Raw genomic sequence first — 19145 nt, forward strand, 5'->3', positions numbered from 1 at the left:
CCCCAGGCAGATGTAGCAGGAGTCGGAGGACTGGTTTAGGGCTCCCCGTGGCTGCTTGGAAATGACTTCTGGCCCGTGTGGACCACAAGCAGCAATGCCGTCTCCTTGCCTAGGGACAGGGAATGTTAAAGGAGCTCCCCCCCCCTCCCCCCGCGGCCTGAGAAGAGGGACCCGTCTACCCCACGGCCCCGGACAGTACAGTGAGAAGCCATAGTTACGTCCTCATCTCGCTCCAGCTCCAGGCCGGCCTCCAGCAGGTTGCCCTCATACTCCTCCCTGCGGAAGCGCTTGTCGTCCTCGTGGTAGTCCACTGCGGTCTCAGGCAAGCCCACGTCCACCGGGGCCCCCTTCCCGGGCAGGGGCTGGTCTTGCCTGGCGCCGCGGGCTCCCAGGCCAGTGTCATTGTGCTGGACCCTCCTGGCCAGAGTCCTGCTGCCCGAGGGCTTCTTGTGATGGTAGACCAGGATGTAGTCCACCTTGCGCTTGCCGTCCCGGAAGTACAGGCCATACTTGCATTCGGCGTCGGGGTCCACGGACAGGGAGTTGAGTAACTGCAGAGCGGGGAAAGAGACACGTTCTCAGCCCAGAGCCGCGGCCGAGGGTCTTCACCCAGGCACACGCTTCAGGCCCAGTGCTCCGCTCACCCACGGGTGGGCCTACAGCCACAGAGGGCGCAGCCACGGTTCTAACCAGCCTCTGAAAGGAAATACTCATACACGCTGCCTCTGTACTGAGCATGCGCGGACGCTTTCCTCGTCCCTCAGACAATCCGGCGGGCGCGCACCGCGGGCAAGTAGGCACGGCACGTGGCATTCCCATCGCCTCCGGTGTCATGAGCAGTGACAGCTGAGGAGATGGCTTGTTCAGTAAAGTGCCTGCCTTGTTAGCATGATGGCCTGAGTTTGGATCAACAGGACCCATGTTTAAAAACAGCCAGATGTGGTGCCATGTGTCTATAATCCCAGCAATGGGAGACAGAGATCCGTGCATCCCTGAGCCTTGATGGCCGGCCAACCTAACGGAATTGGAGAGCTCCAGGCCATTGAGAGATCCTGTCTTAAAAGAGATGGGTGGTGTCCCTGAGGAATGACACCCGAGATTGTCCTCCTGCTGCCACATGAACCACACACACTCACTCACTCACTCACAGAGGACATAAGGTACGGGGCAGATGGGCGTAGGTTGTATGCAAACACTGCGCCATGTATAAGAAGGGCTTGAGGGCTGGAGGGATGGCTTCGCAGTTAAGGCGTTTGCCTGCAAAGACAAAGAAGGACCCACGTTCGGTTCCTCAAGACCCACGTGAGCCAGATGCACAAGGTGGCGCATGCGTCTGGGGTTTGTTTGCAGTGGCTGGAGGCCCCGGAGTGCCCATTCTCTCTCTGTGCCTCTCCTTTCTCTCTCAAATAAATAAACAAAAGAAATAATAATATTTTTAAAAGAGGGACCTGAGCTTTTGTGGGTTTTAGTATTTGAGAGGGTTCTGGGACCAAGCCCCCGGCATACTGAAGGACAGACGACCTCTGCTACGAGCCAGGCCCTATCCTGGGATCTGAGACACGCAAAAGAGGAGCCTAGGTTCTAGAAGGAAACCTTTGCTGCCAACTCTCTTCCCACCCGTGAGCATATAGAAAAACTGCAAAGTGGCAGGCCACCAAGAAGTCCTCGGCACTGGAGGAGCAGACCCGAGGCAGGGCCAAGTCGAGCTAGCTATCCACAGGTGTGACTATCAACCTCTGGAGGCCATACGCCAGGCAGTGACATATCCAGGTGGCCAGAGGCAAGGCCACTCATTCTGGATCCTCCACAAGCAGACCCCAATGCAGGGCTCAAGCACGTACAGCTTACACAGGAGGCAACCTCTGGGTGCCAGAGGGGGCAAGGAGGGAGGCAGGAGACATAGCCACTCTGTGGGAACCTGTCTCTCTCCTGCTGCGGAGGCATACACCCAGAGCCTAAAGCCAAGGGTCGAGAAGGCGTATGGTTTGCTGTACACTTCTGTCTTTTCCCCTGGTTGGGGACCCCTCCTCCTGCTCTGCCTGCATGGAAGGGTGACTCGTGTGGGACTAAGAATCCCCCCCCTGCATGGGCAAGACAGTCTGAGGATATTCTGGGGGTGGTCAAGGGATGGTGCAAGGCCCCACTAGCATCTGCCTCGCCATGGTTTCCTTATTCATCTTGGCCCACACCTGTGATCCCAGCGCCTGGGAGGTAGAAGCGGAAGCATCAGAAATTCAAGGCCAGCCTCGGCTACATAGGGAGTTCAAACGCAGCCTGGCTTACCTAAGACAGTATCAAGAAAAGCAAAATGGCCAGGCGCGGTGGCGCACGCCTTTAATCCCAGCACTCGGGAGGCAGAGGTAGGAGGATTGCTATGAGTTCCAGGCCAGCCTGAGATTCCATAGTGAATTCCAGGTCAGCCTGTGCCAGAGCGAGACCCTACCTCAAAAAATAAAAAACAAAAAACAACAACAAAAAAAAAGCAAAATGGGGCTGGAGAAATGGCTTAGCAGGTAAAATGCTTGCTTGCAAAGCCTAAGGACCCAGGTTTGATTCCCCAGAACCCACGTAAGTCAGATGTGCATGGTGGCACATGGGACAGGAGTTCATTTGCAGTGGCTAGAGGACCTGGTGTGCCTGTTCTTTCTCCCTCCCTCTCTCTCAAAATTAAATAAAGATTATATATATGTATATATGTATGTATGTATTTAACAAAGCAAAATGGGGCTGGAGAGATGGCTTAGTTTGTGAAGCCTAAGGACCCAGGTTTGATTCCCCAGCACCCAACATAAGCCAGATGCACAAGGTGGCACATGTGTCCAGAGTTTGTTTGCAGTGGCTAGAGGCCTTGACGTGCCCATTCTCTCTCCCTCCTACCCTACCTCTCTCACATAAATAAATAAATATGAACTATTTTTTTAGAAAAGCAAAATGGGTTTCGAGAGAGGCTCAGGAGTTAAGGCACTTGCCTGTGAAGCCTAAGGACCCAGGTTCATTCCCCAGGACCCACATAAGCCAGATGCACAAGGTGACACATGCGTCTAGAGTTCATTTGCAGTGGCTGGAGGCCCTGGAATGCCCATTCTCTCTCTCTGTCTCTCTCTCTCTCTCTCTGTATCTATCTACCTGTCTGCCCCTCTCTCTTTAAATAAATAAATAAATAATTTTTTAAAAATCAAAATGAAGGAACACAACAGGAGGAAGCCACTGCCATTGCCATGTTCATTCACATACCAGCAACAAACCTGAATTGCTAAACCTCCCAAGGATTTTGCTGGCTTTTTGTATAGGTCAGTCAGCAAGCTGGGTTTCAGCAATAAGGAACTATAAATGAGACTATGCTGGGCTTCTGGCTAAGGATCAGCTCAGAGTGTCCACCTGTAAAAGTTGGCCCCAGCTCAGCCTGACCACCTGGTTCCAGCAGATTCCTTCCCAGGTTCCAGCAACTATGCATGGATGCTGCCCCATGCCACTTCTTGGCTCGGAGCGTGGACTTCACTAGAGAGTAAGGCCCTCCCTTGTGACACGTGAGGCCGTGATGGCTGAAGGTATGGCTCCATGTCGTGGTCATCAACTATAGCTTGCGCAACACTTCCTGCAATGCAGACTAGCCCTCCTCCTCCAGAAAGCCTTCCCTATGTGCCCTGGAGAGTCATTAAGCTGGCGTGGAGATCCAACCCTTGCCCTGGCCTCAGTCTCCCCAATGTACAACAGGCATGGAGCGGAAGTGATCGAAGACTCTCCCACTGGCCGCTGAAGCCTGAGCCCCGAGACTCCATGTTCCCTCCAGGTTCCTGCCCTCCATCCGAGCCCTCAGCCATCACTGCCCCTCTTTTCCTCCCTAACTTGTCCCTATTCCACCAAGGCCCATGCTGCTCAGAGGGTATGAGACTCAGGTTCTGCCATAGTCTAGAAGGCTAGCCTGGACTTGACCTTGCCCCCCCCCCCATACACTGCTGGCCTAGAGGTCTCCAACCTGGTTGCCTGAGCCCCAGGACGGCCTCAGCTGCACAGTTACTGTGACTGGTTGTGCTTTCGGTTAGAGAAGCAATGTGGCAACCTACTCTAGGGTGGTGGGCTGTGATGACTGGTTAGTGGACCCTGCCGCCCTCCACCATATTGAGGAACAATGGAGAGAGCAGGCACAGACTGGAGCTATGTTCTCTCCCACTTCCAAGTAAGGGAAGCAAAGGGCTTTGGGGAAGACCTAGAACTTGCTATGTAGCTAAATATGATCTTGAACTTCTGATCTTCCTGCCTCCAACTCTTTTTTTGGGGGGGGTTGTTGCTGTTTGCTTGTTTTTTTGTTTTTCCAAGGTCTCACTCTAGCCAAGGCTCACCTGTAACTCCCTCTGTAGCTACAGTCTGGCCTCGAACTCACGGCAATCCTCCTACCTCAGCTTCCCACGTGCTAGGATTAAAGGTGGGCACCACCACGCCCAGCTGCTTCCACCTCTTGAGTGCTGGGCTTATAGGTACGTATCACTGGCCCGGTTTATGCAGTGCTGGGGAATTGAACCCAGGACTTCATGCATACTAAGCAATCACTACCAAATAAACCATATCTTTAGCTCAGAAATGGCTTTTGAGGGCTGGAGAGATGGCTTAGTGGTTAAGGTGCATGACTCTGAAGCCTAAGGACCCAAGTTTGATTCTCCAGGTCCCACATAAGCCAGATGCACATGGTGGTACATGTGTCTGGAGTTCGTTTGCAGTGGCTAGAGGGCCTGGTGCGCCCATTCTCTCTCTCTCTACCTCTTTCTCTCTCTCCCCCACCACGTCTCAAATAAATAAATAAAAATAAAATCTGAAAAAAAAAATGGCTTTTGAGGAGAGTGGGTGTGGCACCCTGGACGATGGAAGGGCTGAGTTTATGGAGACCAAGACTTCTCCCATCCTCAGCCACCAAGAGGTGTTTGTTCACGTCAGGAGACCGGCTCAGTGAGGCCAGGAGGCACTAAGTCAGGGGCAGCCTCAGATTCTGTCTGCACACCCAGGACACTTGCTCTTCATAGCGACAGTGCCTCGGGTGATACCATTTCTCAGGACAGGACATGCCATCTCACCGAGTGCCCCCTTGGAGGGGACAACTTTGCCAAGTCCACTTAATCAGGAGGAAACTGAGACCAACATGGGAGAGGGTGCCGGCCATAGCTGCTCAACTCAATGCCTGGGTACCCAGTCCCCACCCACTGTCCCTAAATGCTCAGCTCTGCCTCAGACATTGAAGGCATAGCCAGGAATGGGCTTCCATCCTGCCCTGCTCTTCCTAGGCTGTCGGGCAGCCTGGCAGGCAAAGGCTGGAGGGGAGGAGTGGGAACAGCGGACTGTGGTTCCTGGAGAATTTAGTGGCTTCATGCAGGCCCTGCATGGCCAGCCTTCCTCTCTAGCTCTGAGGCCTGCGGGTGCTCTGTGTGGTCTGTGAGGTGGGGAGGGTGACATGGCCGCCTCCCGCCAGGAGGATTAACCAGGCTGATGCCCGTTCTGCAGCTTAGCGGGGGCAGGTCCAAAAACGTGCCAGGCCAGGCGCCTGGGGGCCATGGCCATCACCCTGCCTCCACGCCGGTGTTAAGGGCAGACATTCCAGCTCAGTATCCCAGGAAGGTCAGAGACGTGCACAGTCATCAGTGTTGGCCACTAGCGATGCTTCCAATGGGAAGCTGAGCAGGGGCCCCAAGGTTAGACGCCTGGAGACAGGGAGCAGACCTGTGCCGCACAGGGCAGGGGGCGGGAGGTAGCTAAGCTGGACATGAGCTCTGGGGCTGGAGGCACACCTGCAGCTACCCCCACATCTTAGCCACCCCGGGAGTTCAGCCTTTGCCTCCAGAGACCTGGAGTACTGCTGGTCTGACAGGCCTGATCTTAGCTCCTGAAGGTAGCTTATGTGCTCCTTTTATTTTTCCACGTAGGGTCTCACTTTAGCCCAGGCTGACCTGGAATTCACTATGTAGTCTCAGGGTAGCCTTGAACTCATAGTGATCCTTCTACCTCTGCCTCCCCAAGTGCTGGGATTAAAGCCACCACACCCAGCTTTTTAAAAAAAATTTATTTATTTGAGAGCGACAGAGAGAGAGAGAGAGAGAGAGAATGGGTGTGCCAGGGCCTCCAGCACTGCAAACGAACTCCAGACACGTGCGCCCTCTTGTGCATCTGGCTAACGTGGGTCCTGGGGGATGGAGCCTCGAACCGGGGTCCTTAGGTTTCACAGGCAAACACTTAACCGCTAAGCCATCTCTCCAGCCTACCGTGCCTGGCTTTTATGCACTCCTTTTGCGCCCCATTCTTCCTTTCCCTCCAGGGTTTCCATGGAACAGGTCTCCAGCCCCTCCTCCCCGCCTTCTCCCCTGCTATACAGTCTGCCCTTGTCTGCCCCTCACTTCTCAGCCTTTTCTTACTGGGCCTGACTTTCAGTACTTCTGATGTCCAGCGCCCAAGGTGACACAGTGTCAGTATTAGTCTCTGATGCTGGGGCTGCCTCTGGAGTACCTTCTAAGTCCTCAACTTGGCCCCAAGCCCCTGAGGCCAGGCCAGAGGCTACCCTTCCACCCTTCCATTCAAAGCCCACTAATGGGCTTGGTGCCTGCCGGAACCCCATGGATGTTCTTGGCTGGCCACAGCGGTGGGTATTATTGAATAAGGTGGGTCACCAGCATTTAGAGGCAGGGCAGAACTTTGGAGTCATCTCTGAAGGTAGACCAAGGAATTGCAGGTACTCTTCAAGGTGAGCCAGGAATGGTGATGGTATTTAGAGTGTCCACTGGGCCTTTGTGAGACCTGCCCGCAGGGCCTGCTAGTCCTGGGGATGACACAGGGGCCACAGTGGACTTCATCCTGCCTGTGCCCAGACACCAAGTCGGCCAGACATCCAGCTGCGCTGCCCCTAGACACAGCTCAACCTCTCTGTGCCTGAATATCTTAAGCCCTCCCCCCCCCGATTTAACAGGACCTTCCTGAATGGGTTGTTAGAAGGAGTTGGCATTCCCATCTTAAAGAGTTTACAGCAGGGGTTGAGGAGATGGCTCAGTGGGTGAAGTGTTTGCCACACAAGCACGAGGACCTGAGTTCAGATCCCCGGCACCCGTGTAAAAGCCAGCACCATGGTGTGCATCATCTGTAATCCCAAAGGCGGGGAGGCAGAGGCAGGAAGATCCAGAACTTGCTGGATGGTGAGTCTAGCCAAACTAGTGAGCTCTGGGTTCAGTGAGAGACCCTGTCTCCAAAAAATAACATGGGCTGGGCGTGGTGGTGCATGCCTTTAATCCCAGCACTCGGGAGGGAGAGGTAGGAGAATCGCCATGAGTTCGAGGCTGCCCTGAGACTACATACTGAAATCCAGGTCAGCCTGAGCTACAGTGAGACCCTACCTCAAAAATACAAAACAAGCCAGGCGTGGTGGTGCACGCCTTTAATCCCAGCACTTGGGAGGCAGAGGTGGGAGGATCATCGAGAGTTCGAGGCCACCCTGAGACTACATCGTTAATTCCAGGTCAGCCCGGACCAAAGTGAGACCCTACCTCGAAAAACCAAAATAATAATAATAATAATAATAATAATAAATAAAAATAAATAAGATGGAGGGTTAGAGTGATGGCTCAGCAGCACAAGCATGAGGATCTGAGTTCGAGTCCCCAGCACCCATATAGATACTGGGCATGGTGGCAGACATCTGTGATCCCAGGGCTCAAGAGGTGGAGACAAGCAGATCTCCAGAGCAAGTTGCTGGCTGGTCTAGCCGAACTGGGGAGCTGTGGGTTCCCTGAGAGACGTGATGGAACACATACCGAAGCCAACCTCTGGCCTCCACATGTATGTGTACGCACATGCCCAACTGTCACACACACATGTGCCAGACAAACATGCATGCAGGCACATTACATACGCACACAAGCACAAACAATGAGCGCAGATGAGGATACTCGACATCCACCTATGGCTTCCTCACACATACACTTATGAACGCGCATCCACACATGCATGTACCGTACACACACACAACATATGCCAAAAAAAAAAAAAAAGAGTTTACCGTAGGCCCCAGAAGACTGCAAGCCCCCAACAGAAGTGTGTTCACTAGGAGCCGGGTGTGGTGGCCCACTCCTTTAATCCCAGCACTCAGGAGGCAGAGGTAGGAGGATCACTGTGAGTTCAAGGCCAGCCTGGGGCTACAGAATGAGATCCAGGTTAGCCTAGGCTAGAGTGTGACCCTACTTTGAAAACAAAACAAGCAAACCTCCCTCCCAATAAACAGAAGTTTGCTCGCTAGGAGCAGGGGAAGACAATCTCATAGAATGGGCCACAAGAGAAAGATGGCCCAGAGCCAAATCTAGACTGAAAATACTGCAGTGGGAGCTAGATGTGGGGGGGGGGGGGCGGGGGGCGGCTCAGGAGGTACTGCTATGGGACTCCTGGGATCTGTATCCCCTTGGTCATTTGTCCTGTGGTCCTAGGAAGGCTATTTGTCTGTTTAGGCTTTGGTTGTATGAAATGGGAATAGGCTACCTTTGCTCAATGTTTGCAGGTAGCAACATCTAAACAGAAAAATGTGGATGTTCTCCCAACTGTTCTCTATGCCAGCGGGGGCCTGGGATCTGCAGCGCTTCTGAGCCAGGCTAGAGAGGGAGGGAGGGAGACCCAACAAGGCCCCCAGAAGCTGCGGGGGCCCAGGTGTCTCTGTCCAAGGAGTTTTCCTTGTGAAGAACAGGACAAAAAAAAAAAATTACTGTGTAAATTGCAGCGGGGAGGATATGGGTTAGACTTCCAAATGCTCTCCTTGCCTGTGGCTAAGAAAGGGGCAGGTGACCCTCCACCCCCAGGGCATCTGTGTGGCAGCGAGAGGTTTCTTATTTATCTCTTTGGTGGCCAACATGGAATATGTGGTTGTGGGATACGTGTGTGTGTGTGTGTGTGTGTGTGTACACACATACGCATGGATGAACAAGAAAGCCGGTGTGTATACCATCACAAGCAGTGGGTATAGCCTGAAGGTCTCAGAAGAGTAGGTCTTACCATGCCAGCAATGCAAACACCACACCACCCACTCAGCTTTGGTTTTCTCATCTGCGGGATGGGAACAACAACAAAAAAACAAAACTAAACTAAAAAAAACCCAAAAAACCCCATCACCTCCTGATTCAGGTCCTGGGATGTGTGCAAGATCAGATATAAGCAGCATTGTCTCCTGGGTACTGGGGGGGGGGTTGCTCATGGAAGGTGCTTCCCCAGGGGCAGACAGATGGGAAAAGGAGGAGACTACATTCCTTCTGAGGTATCCTGGGAAAATGTGCGAGGACAAAGGCCCCTTGCGATGCAGGAGTGTCCTGGCAGCCCTGTGCACAGGAGGAGTAGGGCCCCAGCCAGACTGTGCTTGCCTTCTGAACCCAGCCCCGGCTCCGCGCGGAGGGAGAGAGGAGCAACAGAAGAAATGCGCGCCCACTACTTGGACACACGTCTGTTCACCCGGCCGAACTCCCACGCCTGAGACAGGATCACAGGGGTCAGGATTTCTGAGAGAAAGGAGGAAACAAACTTGTAGACTTACAAACTTGCTTGGGGTTTGGAGACTGAATTTCAGGAACATCAGGTTTGGCGCGTGTATGTTTTGGTTTTTGTTGTTGTTTGGAGACAGGGTCGCATTTTGTAGCCTAGGCCGGCCCCAAACTCTCAGCAAATCTCCTGCCTCAGATCCCCTCGGCGCTCAGATTACAAATACAAGCCACCGCGCCCAGCTCCCAAGAACATCAGTTTGAAATTTCACTTTTATCCCAATAAACTTTTTAGACTGACTCATGAGCACAAGCTATCAATTTCCGATCACTGGTCCTGCCCAGGAATCTATAAACAGACTGGCCCTGATGGCAGATACCAGCACGTCAGGTATTTCTGGGCGTCTGCACCTACGGGAGCACACAGATCCCTAAGTACCGAGAGCCGTCAGTTTGAAGGTAGAAACAGGCAAAGATCAGTTACAAAGAAAACTGAACAAAACCAGTAACACTCAACTGGCCTCTGGCTTTCCAGCTGCTTTGGCTAACCACCTCCTTGTACGGAAACACTGGTGTGATCTTCCCCTCGAACTTGAGTTGGTGGAGAGGACAGGCAGAGGGACACAGACTGAGAGCTGCAATCTGAAGGGGAGGGGCTTCTTCTGAGGCTAGTATGAGCACATTTGGGGTGCCTGTCTGGGAATGGAATAGAAGCTCTGGCCACAAAGCCCATGCCCTCTGGCCCTCTCATGGACAGGGCCACCTCTGCTGTGTGACTCAGGAGAATGACTGAGCAACAGTTGTGGCAGGAGTGTGTGGGGAATTCCTGGCTCTTCCCGTCATCCAGACGGCCATGCACAGACAGGCCCCGGGTCCCAGGGTTGCAGAGATTGCAGAAAACTGCTGGAAAGAGATCTCTCCTACCTGCAGACAGAGACCCAGGGCCGCAGCGCTCTGAGCTCACAAAACAGCTTAAGTGCAGATTGAGTCATTGCTTTCACTGGGGATCATCACATTTCTGGACTGTGAAGATCTTTAAAAAATAAATATATTTTTTTTAATAAGAGAGAGAGAGAGGGAGAGAATTGGTGTGCCAGGGCCTCCAGCCCCTGCAATTGAACTCCAGACCTGGGTGCCATCTTGTGTGACCTTGAGTGCTTGCGTCACCTTGGGCATCTGGCTTATGAGGGAGGGACCTGGAGAGTCAAACATGAGTCCTTAGGCTTTGCAGGCAACCACTAAGCCAGCTCTCCAGCCTAACTGTGGAGAACTTGAAGGAAGGACAAAGCTGCTCCTGGCAGAGTTGGTGGCCTCATCGGGGCTAAGAGGGACTGATGGTTGCTGGGTCCAGACAAGTAACAATTCTCTGAGTGGGAATGCCAGGGCCCAAGCACAAGCTTTTATCCACACCCAAGTCCCCATCCCATCCAATGGAACCTACCTCTAGAGTGTCACCTTCCTATTGCCACAGCTACCACCATCTTCTGGTGTCCCCAAACTCCAGGCCCCGTGTTCTTATGTCTAGGTCCCTGATTATGGGTGACCTTAGCACCTTCCCCAAAAATGTGCATTTGCAAGCAGGCTGTCTGTGGCCTCTGTGTCTTGGTCCCTCCTTAGCTGTCCTTCCAGCTGGTGGGTGACGTGAGGTTGGTCACCTGGCCCTCTGGGCCTCAATTTCCTCTTCCATGGCTACAGCACCCACTCCACCTGGTTTTATGATTTAAGCAACCTAAGACAGAGCGCTGGCTCAATGCTGGGAAACCATCCTTCCTTACAGGCATTTGTAAGGGGTGACATTCCATCAGCACTCCTTAAAGTCGGGAAGGGCAGAGCCCTCCCTTGTCTTCATCCCTGTGGGTGCCCAGGAGGCTAGAAGGGCCTGGCACATAGCTCGGTTCAAGTGTCTCCTGAGCTGCTAAGACTGAGCCAATACCAAGACACGCAGACTCCTCTCCATCAACTTTCGATTCAGACTCCCTGTAGCTCTGGGCACACTCAGCTCCAATGAAGCCCCGACTTCTCACCTGTCCCCCAGCTGAGAGAGCCCAGGGGAGTCAGATCTTCCCAAAGCCTGAACCCGAGCCATCCTGCCACGGCTCCACCTCGCGCCTCTCTGAATGTACCCCTTCTGGGCTCGCTCTCTCTCAGACCCAGCGAGAGGGATAGGCTGGGGCAGTGCCCATGCTGGGGCCTCCAGCTCTCCAGTCCAGGGCTAGAGCCATAGGACAGGGACAGCCACACTAAGGGACTGGGAAAAGCCTGGGAAGGGACCTTGAAGAGAGCTGGAGGGGCAGGAAAAGAAAGAGAATTCTGTTCTTAGGTCCTAAGTTTCTGGGAGCACCCCGCCCCCACCCTGCCCGGGCAAACTTTGTCTTTTAAGTCAAATTCCTCAGGGGTGAATTCTGTCCCCCACTCCAGGGAGTCCCTATGACTTGTTTGTTGGGTCTGGGACCCAGGGAGAGTGGTAAGTTTGGAGAGGATGTGGGATCCGGATTCCCAATCAGATAGGTGACCGGCTCTACCCAAACCGCCTTAGAGCAGTGGGCGAAGATGGGACCCCAACTCCGGCGGGGAGGGGGTTGTTGCGGGGAGCAATCACCAACCCGGCTGCTTTGAGGCTGTGAGTTCCCTGGCCGGGTCCAGCGTCCTGGACGACACGCGCTGCTGGCAGATGGGTCCACGGGGCTCGAGTCGCACCAGGTGGCGGCGCAGTGGCGCCCTCTCTCACCTCGGCGATTCACTCAGCCCTCGCCCTTGACCTCCACCCCCACCCGGCTACCCCTAAGCACCCCTGGCTCGGCCGCGAGACTGGAGAGAAGGTCCGCCACCCCCTATCTCCCACCGCCCCACTTCCCCGGGAGCCCGGACTGTGCGCTTACGGGGAGCCCGGGCCACACGGGGTCGGGGGTTCCCACGCTGCGTTCTGCGCGCTGGGCCGCGTGCGCTTGGGCCCCCCGGGGGAGGAGGGGGCGGGCGGTCCCCGGCGGCACGTGCGCGAGTAGGCGCCCCCATCCCCGCGGCTCGCGGAGATCAGCCCCCCGGGGAGCCCGCCGAAGCCACGCAGGTGCGCGGCCCGCCGCGTGGGTCGCGGCCGTGCACCGACCACCCCCCCCGCCCCCGCCGCCGCCCCCACTCACCGTGCCCTCGGACGGCAGGTAGCCGATGTCCTCGATCGCGCAGATGTTGATGATGTGGACGCTGCGGTCCTCGGCCGGGAGCGTCGAGTACTTCTCGTGGACTCTCATCGTGGCCGCCTGTGCGCGGGGACCGCCGGGCGGCGCGCCCTCCCCATCCACGGCCCCGGCGGCCTCTGCAACGGAGAGACGGCGGCGGAGCTAGCTGGCGCGCTGGCTCGCAGGGGACGTGGCCGCCTCCCGCTCCGCCCGGCCCGCGCCCCGTGCGGGGTGCGCCCGAGCCTCCCCCGGGGCGCCGCCGCCACCTGGCTGCGAGTCCCAAGGGCGGCCCGCGCCTGCCCGGGAACTTGGCGGCCCGCCGGCCTCCTTGCCTTAAAGATATACGCGCCCTTGCGCGCTTAGGGCAGGGGCGGCGGCCACGCGGGTCAGATTTTCCGTAGAAATTTAAACACAGGAAGAGAGGATTCCATTCCTGTGGGCCCCCTCCAAGTTTTATTTTTATCCGGGGTAAGTGCCCCTCTAGACTGTTTTTTGAGAGTGGAAAGGTTTTTTTCTTTTTCTTTTTCTTTTTACACTAGCAGAGAAACTGCTAGTGGCCTCCCCATCTTCAATCAAAGCTCCAGGGGAACTAACTTTGCTCACACGGAGCCAGCAACGTCCTCTCACCTCCTTTCCCTCTGTCCACTAGCAAAGTCTGCCTTCATTCCAGTGCCGCCTTCTGCGGGAAGCCCCCGCGGTCTCCCCCTCCCGCCCCACAGCCTCCTGATGCGCCATGTGACCTCCCACCTGCGCGGCTTTGGGTATCCTGTGACCAGGCCAGGACTGTTCCATCCACAGGGGCGAAAGTGATGGTATCATCTAAGGAAAAGGGCACAATGTTGCCCCTCAATTTTTGCAGAGGGAGAGTTGGTTTAAGAAGGCTCTGAGGCAGGGTGGGGCTCCTATGATGTGACCACAGTGGGTCTGTCACTGTTGCCCAGAGAAAGGGGTGGTTGGTTGCCTTTGAGCTCTCATTCCAGCACCTCAAAGGGGTCCTGCACAAAGGGTGTGTGTGTGTGTGTGTGTGTGTGTGTGCTGTATATGTGGGTGCAAGCATACCACAGCACACACGGGTCAACCTCAGGGAGTCAGTCCTCCCCACCTTGTTTGAGACACGCTCTCCTATTTGCCCCCTGCCAACACAACACTACCTGGTCCACGAGCTTTGAGATTCTCCCAGGACAGATCCAGGCCCTACTTGAGTCTAGCGTTATGTGGGTTCTGAGGGTCAGCTTGCACAGCCAGCTTTTCTAACCACTGGGCCTTCTCCTCGGGCCCCAAAGTCAGCGTCTTTAAGCCTCCCTTCCTGCCAGACGAGGAAAGGGCAGGCCTCAGGGACAGCCACAATCCTAGGGTCCTTGTGGGGATGGTTTCTCTTTCCTCTCCTTCCTGCACCCTGACAGTTCTTGGTGTGCATCAGAGGGGCCGTCCCATCTTAGGCTCCCCAGCTTCCTTTCTCCCTGTCCCAGAGCCTTGCCAATCCCAGCTAGCATATTTATTGCACGGTGGTGGGCTTCCGGGTTCCTACAGCAGTCACTTAATCTATGTTTGTCCGCTGACCACTCAGGCACATTGAAGGTCCACAGAAGTGGTTGTAGAGCTGCCTTCTAAAGTCATGATGTCATGAGCATACCATGGTTCCCACGTGGAGTCCAGAGAGATGGGCTGGGAGAAGAACACCTGTGGGGTCTGGCTGCAGCTGTGCATTTTCCAGCCCCGGGGCCCAGCCAGTGCCTCTTGGGTTTCCAAGCCCCATCTCAGGAGCACCATGCTTGCAGCACCGTGACACCACAGTGTGCTTAACTCCACAGTGACAGCTGTGGCCACTGCTACCATCTTGTCACTGTTATGACTTACCAATTTTCTGCCAAGCATGCGCCCACCCCATTTCAGTCCAATGGTGAATTCCTTGAACTCAGAGAGGCTGGAGAGGGCTACCAAGACCTTGAGCTGGCCACACCCACGTGCGGTGAGTGGCCCTAAAGGACCCTTGGCCTGTACCTGAGACAGCAGGAGTGGAGTAGAAGAAATAACTTAAGCTGACCACATCACACTGGAGCCAGCCCCCTCCAGGCTCTGCCATGCCCAGGGGATGGGCCTCTAAGAGTTCAAGTTAGTTTTAAGGGGTGGGAAGAATTTCAATCTTTCTCCCCCCCCCCCACCCACTCTGACACACAGGTACACATTATGTAACCTCATCTTGTTAGTAGACAGCTGACATTATGCAACCTTGACACACCTCTCCTAAATTCATGTGCAGGTGGTGAAAGACCTTCTAGAAGTCTACAAACTGCCATGCGTGTGTATGTATGATGTGCATATGGGAGGGGGTGGTACTGTGTGATGGCATATGTATATAAGTCAGAAGACACAACCTCGGGATGTTTTCCTGTCTTTCTGCCTTATTTGAGACAGGGTCATTTCCGCCCCTCCCTTCCCCACCACTGGGAAGGCCAGACTAGCTGGTCTGAGAGCTTCAGTATTCCCCTGACTCTGCCTCCCATTGCCCTAGGCAAGCTGAGACTACAAACACTTTGCATCTGGCTTTCCTTGAGTGCTGGGGATTTGGCAGGCTTGCAGAGGAAGTACCTTTAACCATTGAGCCACCTACCCATCCTAAAGGTGTAATTTTTGAGAAAAAAAAAGAATAAAAATATAATTGATCAGGGCTGGGGATGTGGTTCAGTAGTACAGCGCCTGCCCACCGTGTGTGATGTGACAGCTGGGTTCCTGGCTCCATGTTTAGAAAGTGTGGGGGTGGGGCTGGAGAGATGGCTCAGTGGTTAAGGTACTTGCTTGCAAAGCCTGCTGGCTCAGGTTCAGTTCACTAGTACCCACATAAAGCCAGATACACAAAGTGGCTCATGCATCTGGAGTTCATTGCAATGGCAAGAAGCCTTGGCATGTCCATTTTCTCTCTCTCTCTCTCTCTCTCTCTCTCTCTCTCTCTCTTCCCCCTCTCTTTCTCCTTGCAAATAAATGAATAAATAAAAAGTGTGTGTGTGTGTGTGTGTGTGTGTGTATGAGAGGGAGAGAGACAGACAGACAGACAGACAGATAGACACTGGTCCGTTTCAGAAGTCCTAGGGTTTCCAAACATTTAGAAAGTGGCCCTTGGGGGCTCTGGGGCTGAAGTGGTTCCCCGGGCTTTGCTCCCAAGCTCCCAGGGGCTGGAAGATGTAGGACCATCTCTAGATGTGGAAGCTTCTGGTCCTCCTCCCCTATGGTGCCTGGGCCTGTGAGTGGAGGAAGCTGTGTTGGGTCTCTTTTCTGGCCTCGGTCTGACTGTGTGTGTGCAGCCTGGGCTGGGGTTGACACCTTCTTCTTCCCTCCTCTGCCCCTATGCCGCACCTCTTACTTATCTTTTCCCCCAAATCTGGCCCGGTGCGCAGTGCTCAGAGGCTCCTCAAAGGCAGAGAGGATGTGATGTGACCACTATACACAGCTAGGGCCCTGGGATGGGGTGGGGAGGGGGCGGTGGGGAGGTGATGGATGGGCTGGAAAGGACCTATGCTGTTCCCTGGTCATTCATGGCCTGGGTCCAAGGTTCTTAGCTTTCGAAGTCTCAGCCATCAACAAAAAAGATCATAGTAAGAACAACAGCTCCCAAACCCATTTCCAGGAGGGAGAGGACGTGTGTACAAGTTGAGCCATCTGCCAAGTCAGACTTGATCTCTGGGGACCCCTCTGTTCCTGGGTGAGTCGCTTCAGCCCTCTGCCTGCTCATCCTGGTCCTGTCCAGGAGGGTTGTCTCCCCCTCCCTGGCCCCACCCCAGAAGCTCCATGCCACAAATGGGCCTTCTCCTGGAGTCACTGGCCCCCTCAGTGTTTGGACTCCATCTTTTTCATCAGTCTTGTCAGTGGGAATGAGCTGGCTCATGAATTAGTAGACACCCGTGTCCTCGGTCTCCATGGTGCATTTTTTTTTTTTGATGGAAAGTTCTGGCTTTCACAGTGCACCATTCCGTATCACCCTTTGCAGTCGTTTGATGGCAGTTCTCAGCAGACACCTGTGTCTTTACTGACATTTTAACAGTCCCTGGGGGTGTGAGCGGAAGGTGACCAGGAGGGAGGAGGAAAACCTGCCTTGTGCGAGGCTCAAAGAGAACCCTTTATTATTATGGCATTTGGTCTTGGCCTCCCTGGCCTTGCCCACACGGAAGGAGGCTGTTCCCTGTGCTGTGTCCCGTGTCACACTCTGAGAGCATACCCTGCCCTCTGAAGCCGGGGGCTGGAGGGCTGGGGGCGGGGAGCTGAAGAAACCAGCTTTTATAAAGCCACACAGATGAGACCCTCTGCACGAGAGAGAAAATGGTGCCTCTCAAACTCCAAGGCCCAGAACTCAAACAAGAAGCCGGGTCCCTCTTAACCAACTGCCAGGCCTCGACGTGCCTCAGTTTCCTCTTTTGTCGAGTGAGACCAAAGCTTCAACCCTGGTGAATTCTGGATCAAGAGTTGCTCCAGTCTCCTAGGAGGGTCTCTCAACTTCCTACAGTGAAGGTCCACTTCTATTCTTAACGTGAGTGGGTTGAAAGACACACTTCGGGACCTTTCCGGAGTTGTTTGGATCCTGAGGCCTCTGGGTCATCAGCGGTTTGACCCCTTAATGGGTTCGCTGAGGGATAGCATCATTGGCAGATGGTTAAAGGTAGGCGGTGTGGCCTGTTTGGAGGAGAGGTTGCTGGGGAAGTTTCTTGGGAGCTGGTTCCCTCCTATACTCCTTTTCTCTCCTCAGGTGAGCTTTCGTGCCTCCCAGCATGGTACACTGACTTCAGAAAGTGTAAGCCAAAACAATTCTGCTCTCTGGCATTTTGGGTCACAACAATGCGAAAGTAACTAAGATGGTACCTTTGGCATTGGGGGATGGGATCATTCTTAGAAACAGGGGCTGCTCAGCGGCCTCCCTGGTCACCTCTGCCCCTAGATATCGTTCACACCTTCTCCTTCCCAGCTTCCAAGTGATAACCAAAAATGTCTCCAGATCTTTCACATGTTCCCTGTTGGGGGCAGGGGACCACCCCCAGTCGAGAACCACGGTTCCCAGGCTTACAGACCTGGGAGGCTGATTTTATCACTATGCGGGTCACAGATAAGCGCATCAGGCCTGGGCTTAAGGGTCAGGCAAGAGGGCAACAAACACCACCGTGACTCCCACACATGTGTGTTCACGTGTGTGTGTGTGCAAGGTGAGGCAAATAGCAGCTCCTCCCTGCACAGCTCTGCATTCAGAGGGGCTTAAAGAAGTCCTGGTGACTCACAGCAGCTGGAGGGTAGGGACAGGAAGGAGGGAAAAGTGAGCTGCCTGTGACTCAGGGCCATTGTGAGCACCAATAGCCATCGTCCCCTTTCCCACGTTGGCTCTGGGATGGCGGGTATCCTGTGGAAGGATGGAGTGAATTCCAAACAGGTAGATGACATAATTTGCTCAAAGCGACTTGGGTGGAACACACGTCTGGGGTATCCCTTAGATACCGAGAGGCAAGACAACTGTCATTTCCTTCCTTCGTGTGATGTCAGCATCTGAGTACAGGCTGCCCAGCTCCGTGTCTAGGGACCACCATCCAAGTTCTGGACCATGGTCAAAGTGTGGCGCCCTGCCTGAAGGGATTATTATTAGCTCTTGGCAGAATCAGTGGACGGGTCCTTTTCAGGGAAGGATCCAGCCTCTTCGTGGGTCTCGTTCACCCAAGGCCTGATCTCTGCCCCTGAGAATCCCTAAGAACTCTGAAAAACATGTGTCCAGGATAAGTCAGGGCCTGGCCAGCCCCTGCCACCTTCCAGAAGCCTTGCTTGTGTGGCTCGGGCACTGACTTGGCAACCCGGCTCCTATTTCTAGGCCCAGGCTGGCTTCTGCGCCGCTCAGACTTTCTCTGTCTGCTCCAGTTCATTCTGCACTCTTCCCGCTCCTCATTGTTGCTGCTTTGGACATTTTCTTCATCTGTGTTTATTTATTTAACAGGCAGTGGTACAGTCTTCTACCAGCCGGCACCGTGCTAAGCTCTCTGGACAAATAGGAACTTGAGGTCTCACAGCAGTGACGATTGTCTGGGAGCAGACTCACACCATGCCCTCCTCAGGCCCTGCTGGGCAGGAGCCACAAGAGGATGAGAGCTGGACTCATCCAATTTCCTCCCCCCCAATGACCTCTGGGGTCACAGCACTGATCCCCAGTGTGACCATGCTTTTGACATCAGAAAACCCGCAGGCTTGATCGTCCTGCCTGGGCATAACCTGGAGGATCCACAGCCTGGTCTAGGCGACACATCCCCCTTCTCAAGCACAGAGCATGGCTGCCTTCCCAGACCTGAAGTATGAGAGATCTCCAGGCTGCCCTGCCCGTGTCTTCCACCAGCGCTGTCCATGAAGGCTCTTGAGAGCCTGTGACTCCACCCCAAGGGGCTCTCACCTGTACAGTCACCCATGTCTGCTCCTCCGCGGGGTGTGTGGGGCCTGAGTGTACACACTCAATTCCTGAGTCCCCTGGAGATGA

The 19145-nt window shown here is 54.6% G+C and overlaps 1 protein-coding gene across 2 annotated transcripts in view; it reads right to left on the reverse strand.

The window, feature by feature from the left end:
* The window catches only part of Ano1 (anoctamin 1), a 185672-nt gene that overhangs the window by 87378 nt on the left and 79149 nt on the right, over positions 1 to 19145 (reverse strand). For both annotated transcript variants that reach the window (XM_045161684.1, XM_004654244.2), the window contains 2 exons: positions 12620 to 12792; positions 219 to 551 (listed from right to left, as the gene is read on the reverse strand). In XM_045161684.1, coding sequence (XP_045017619.1) covers positions 219 to 551; positions 12620 to 12792 — 506 coding nt within the window. Of the gene's footprint in view, positions 1 to 218; positions 552 to 12619; positions 12793 to 19145 lie in introns of those variants that run through there.

This window comes from Jaculus jaculus, chromosome 1 (genome assembly GCF_020740685.1).
Source record: "Jaculus jaculus isolate mJacJac1 chromosome 1, mJacJac1.mat.Y.cur, whole genome shotgun sequence".
Classification (NCBI taxonomy): Eukaryota; Metazoa; Chordata; class Mammalia; order Rodentia; family Dipodidae; genus Jaculus; species Jaculus jaculus.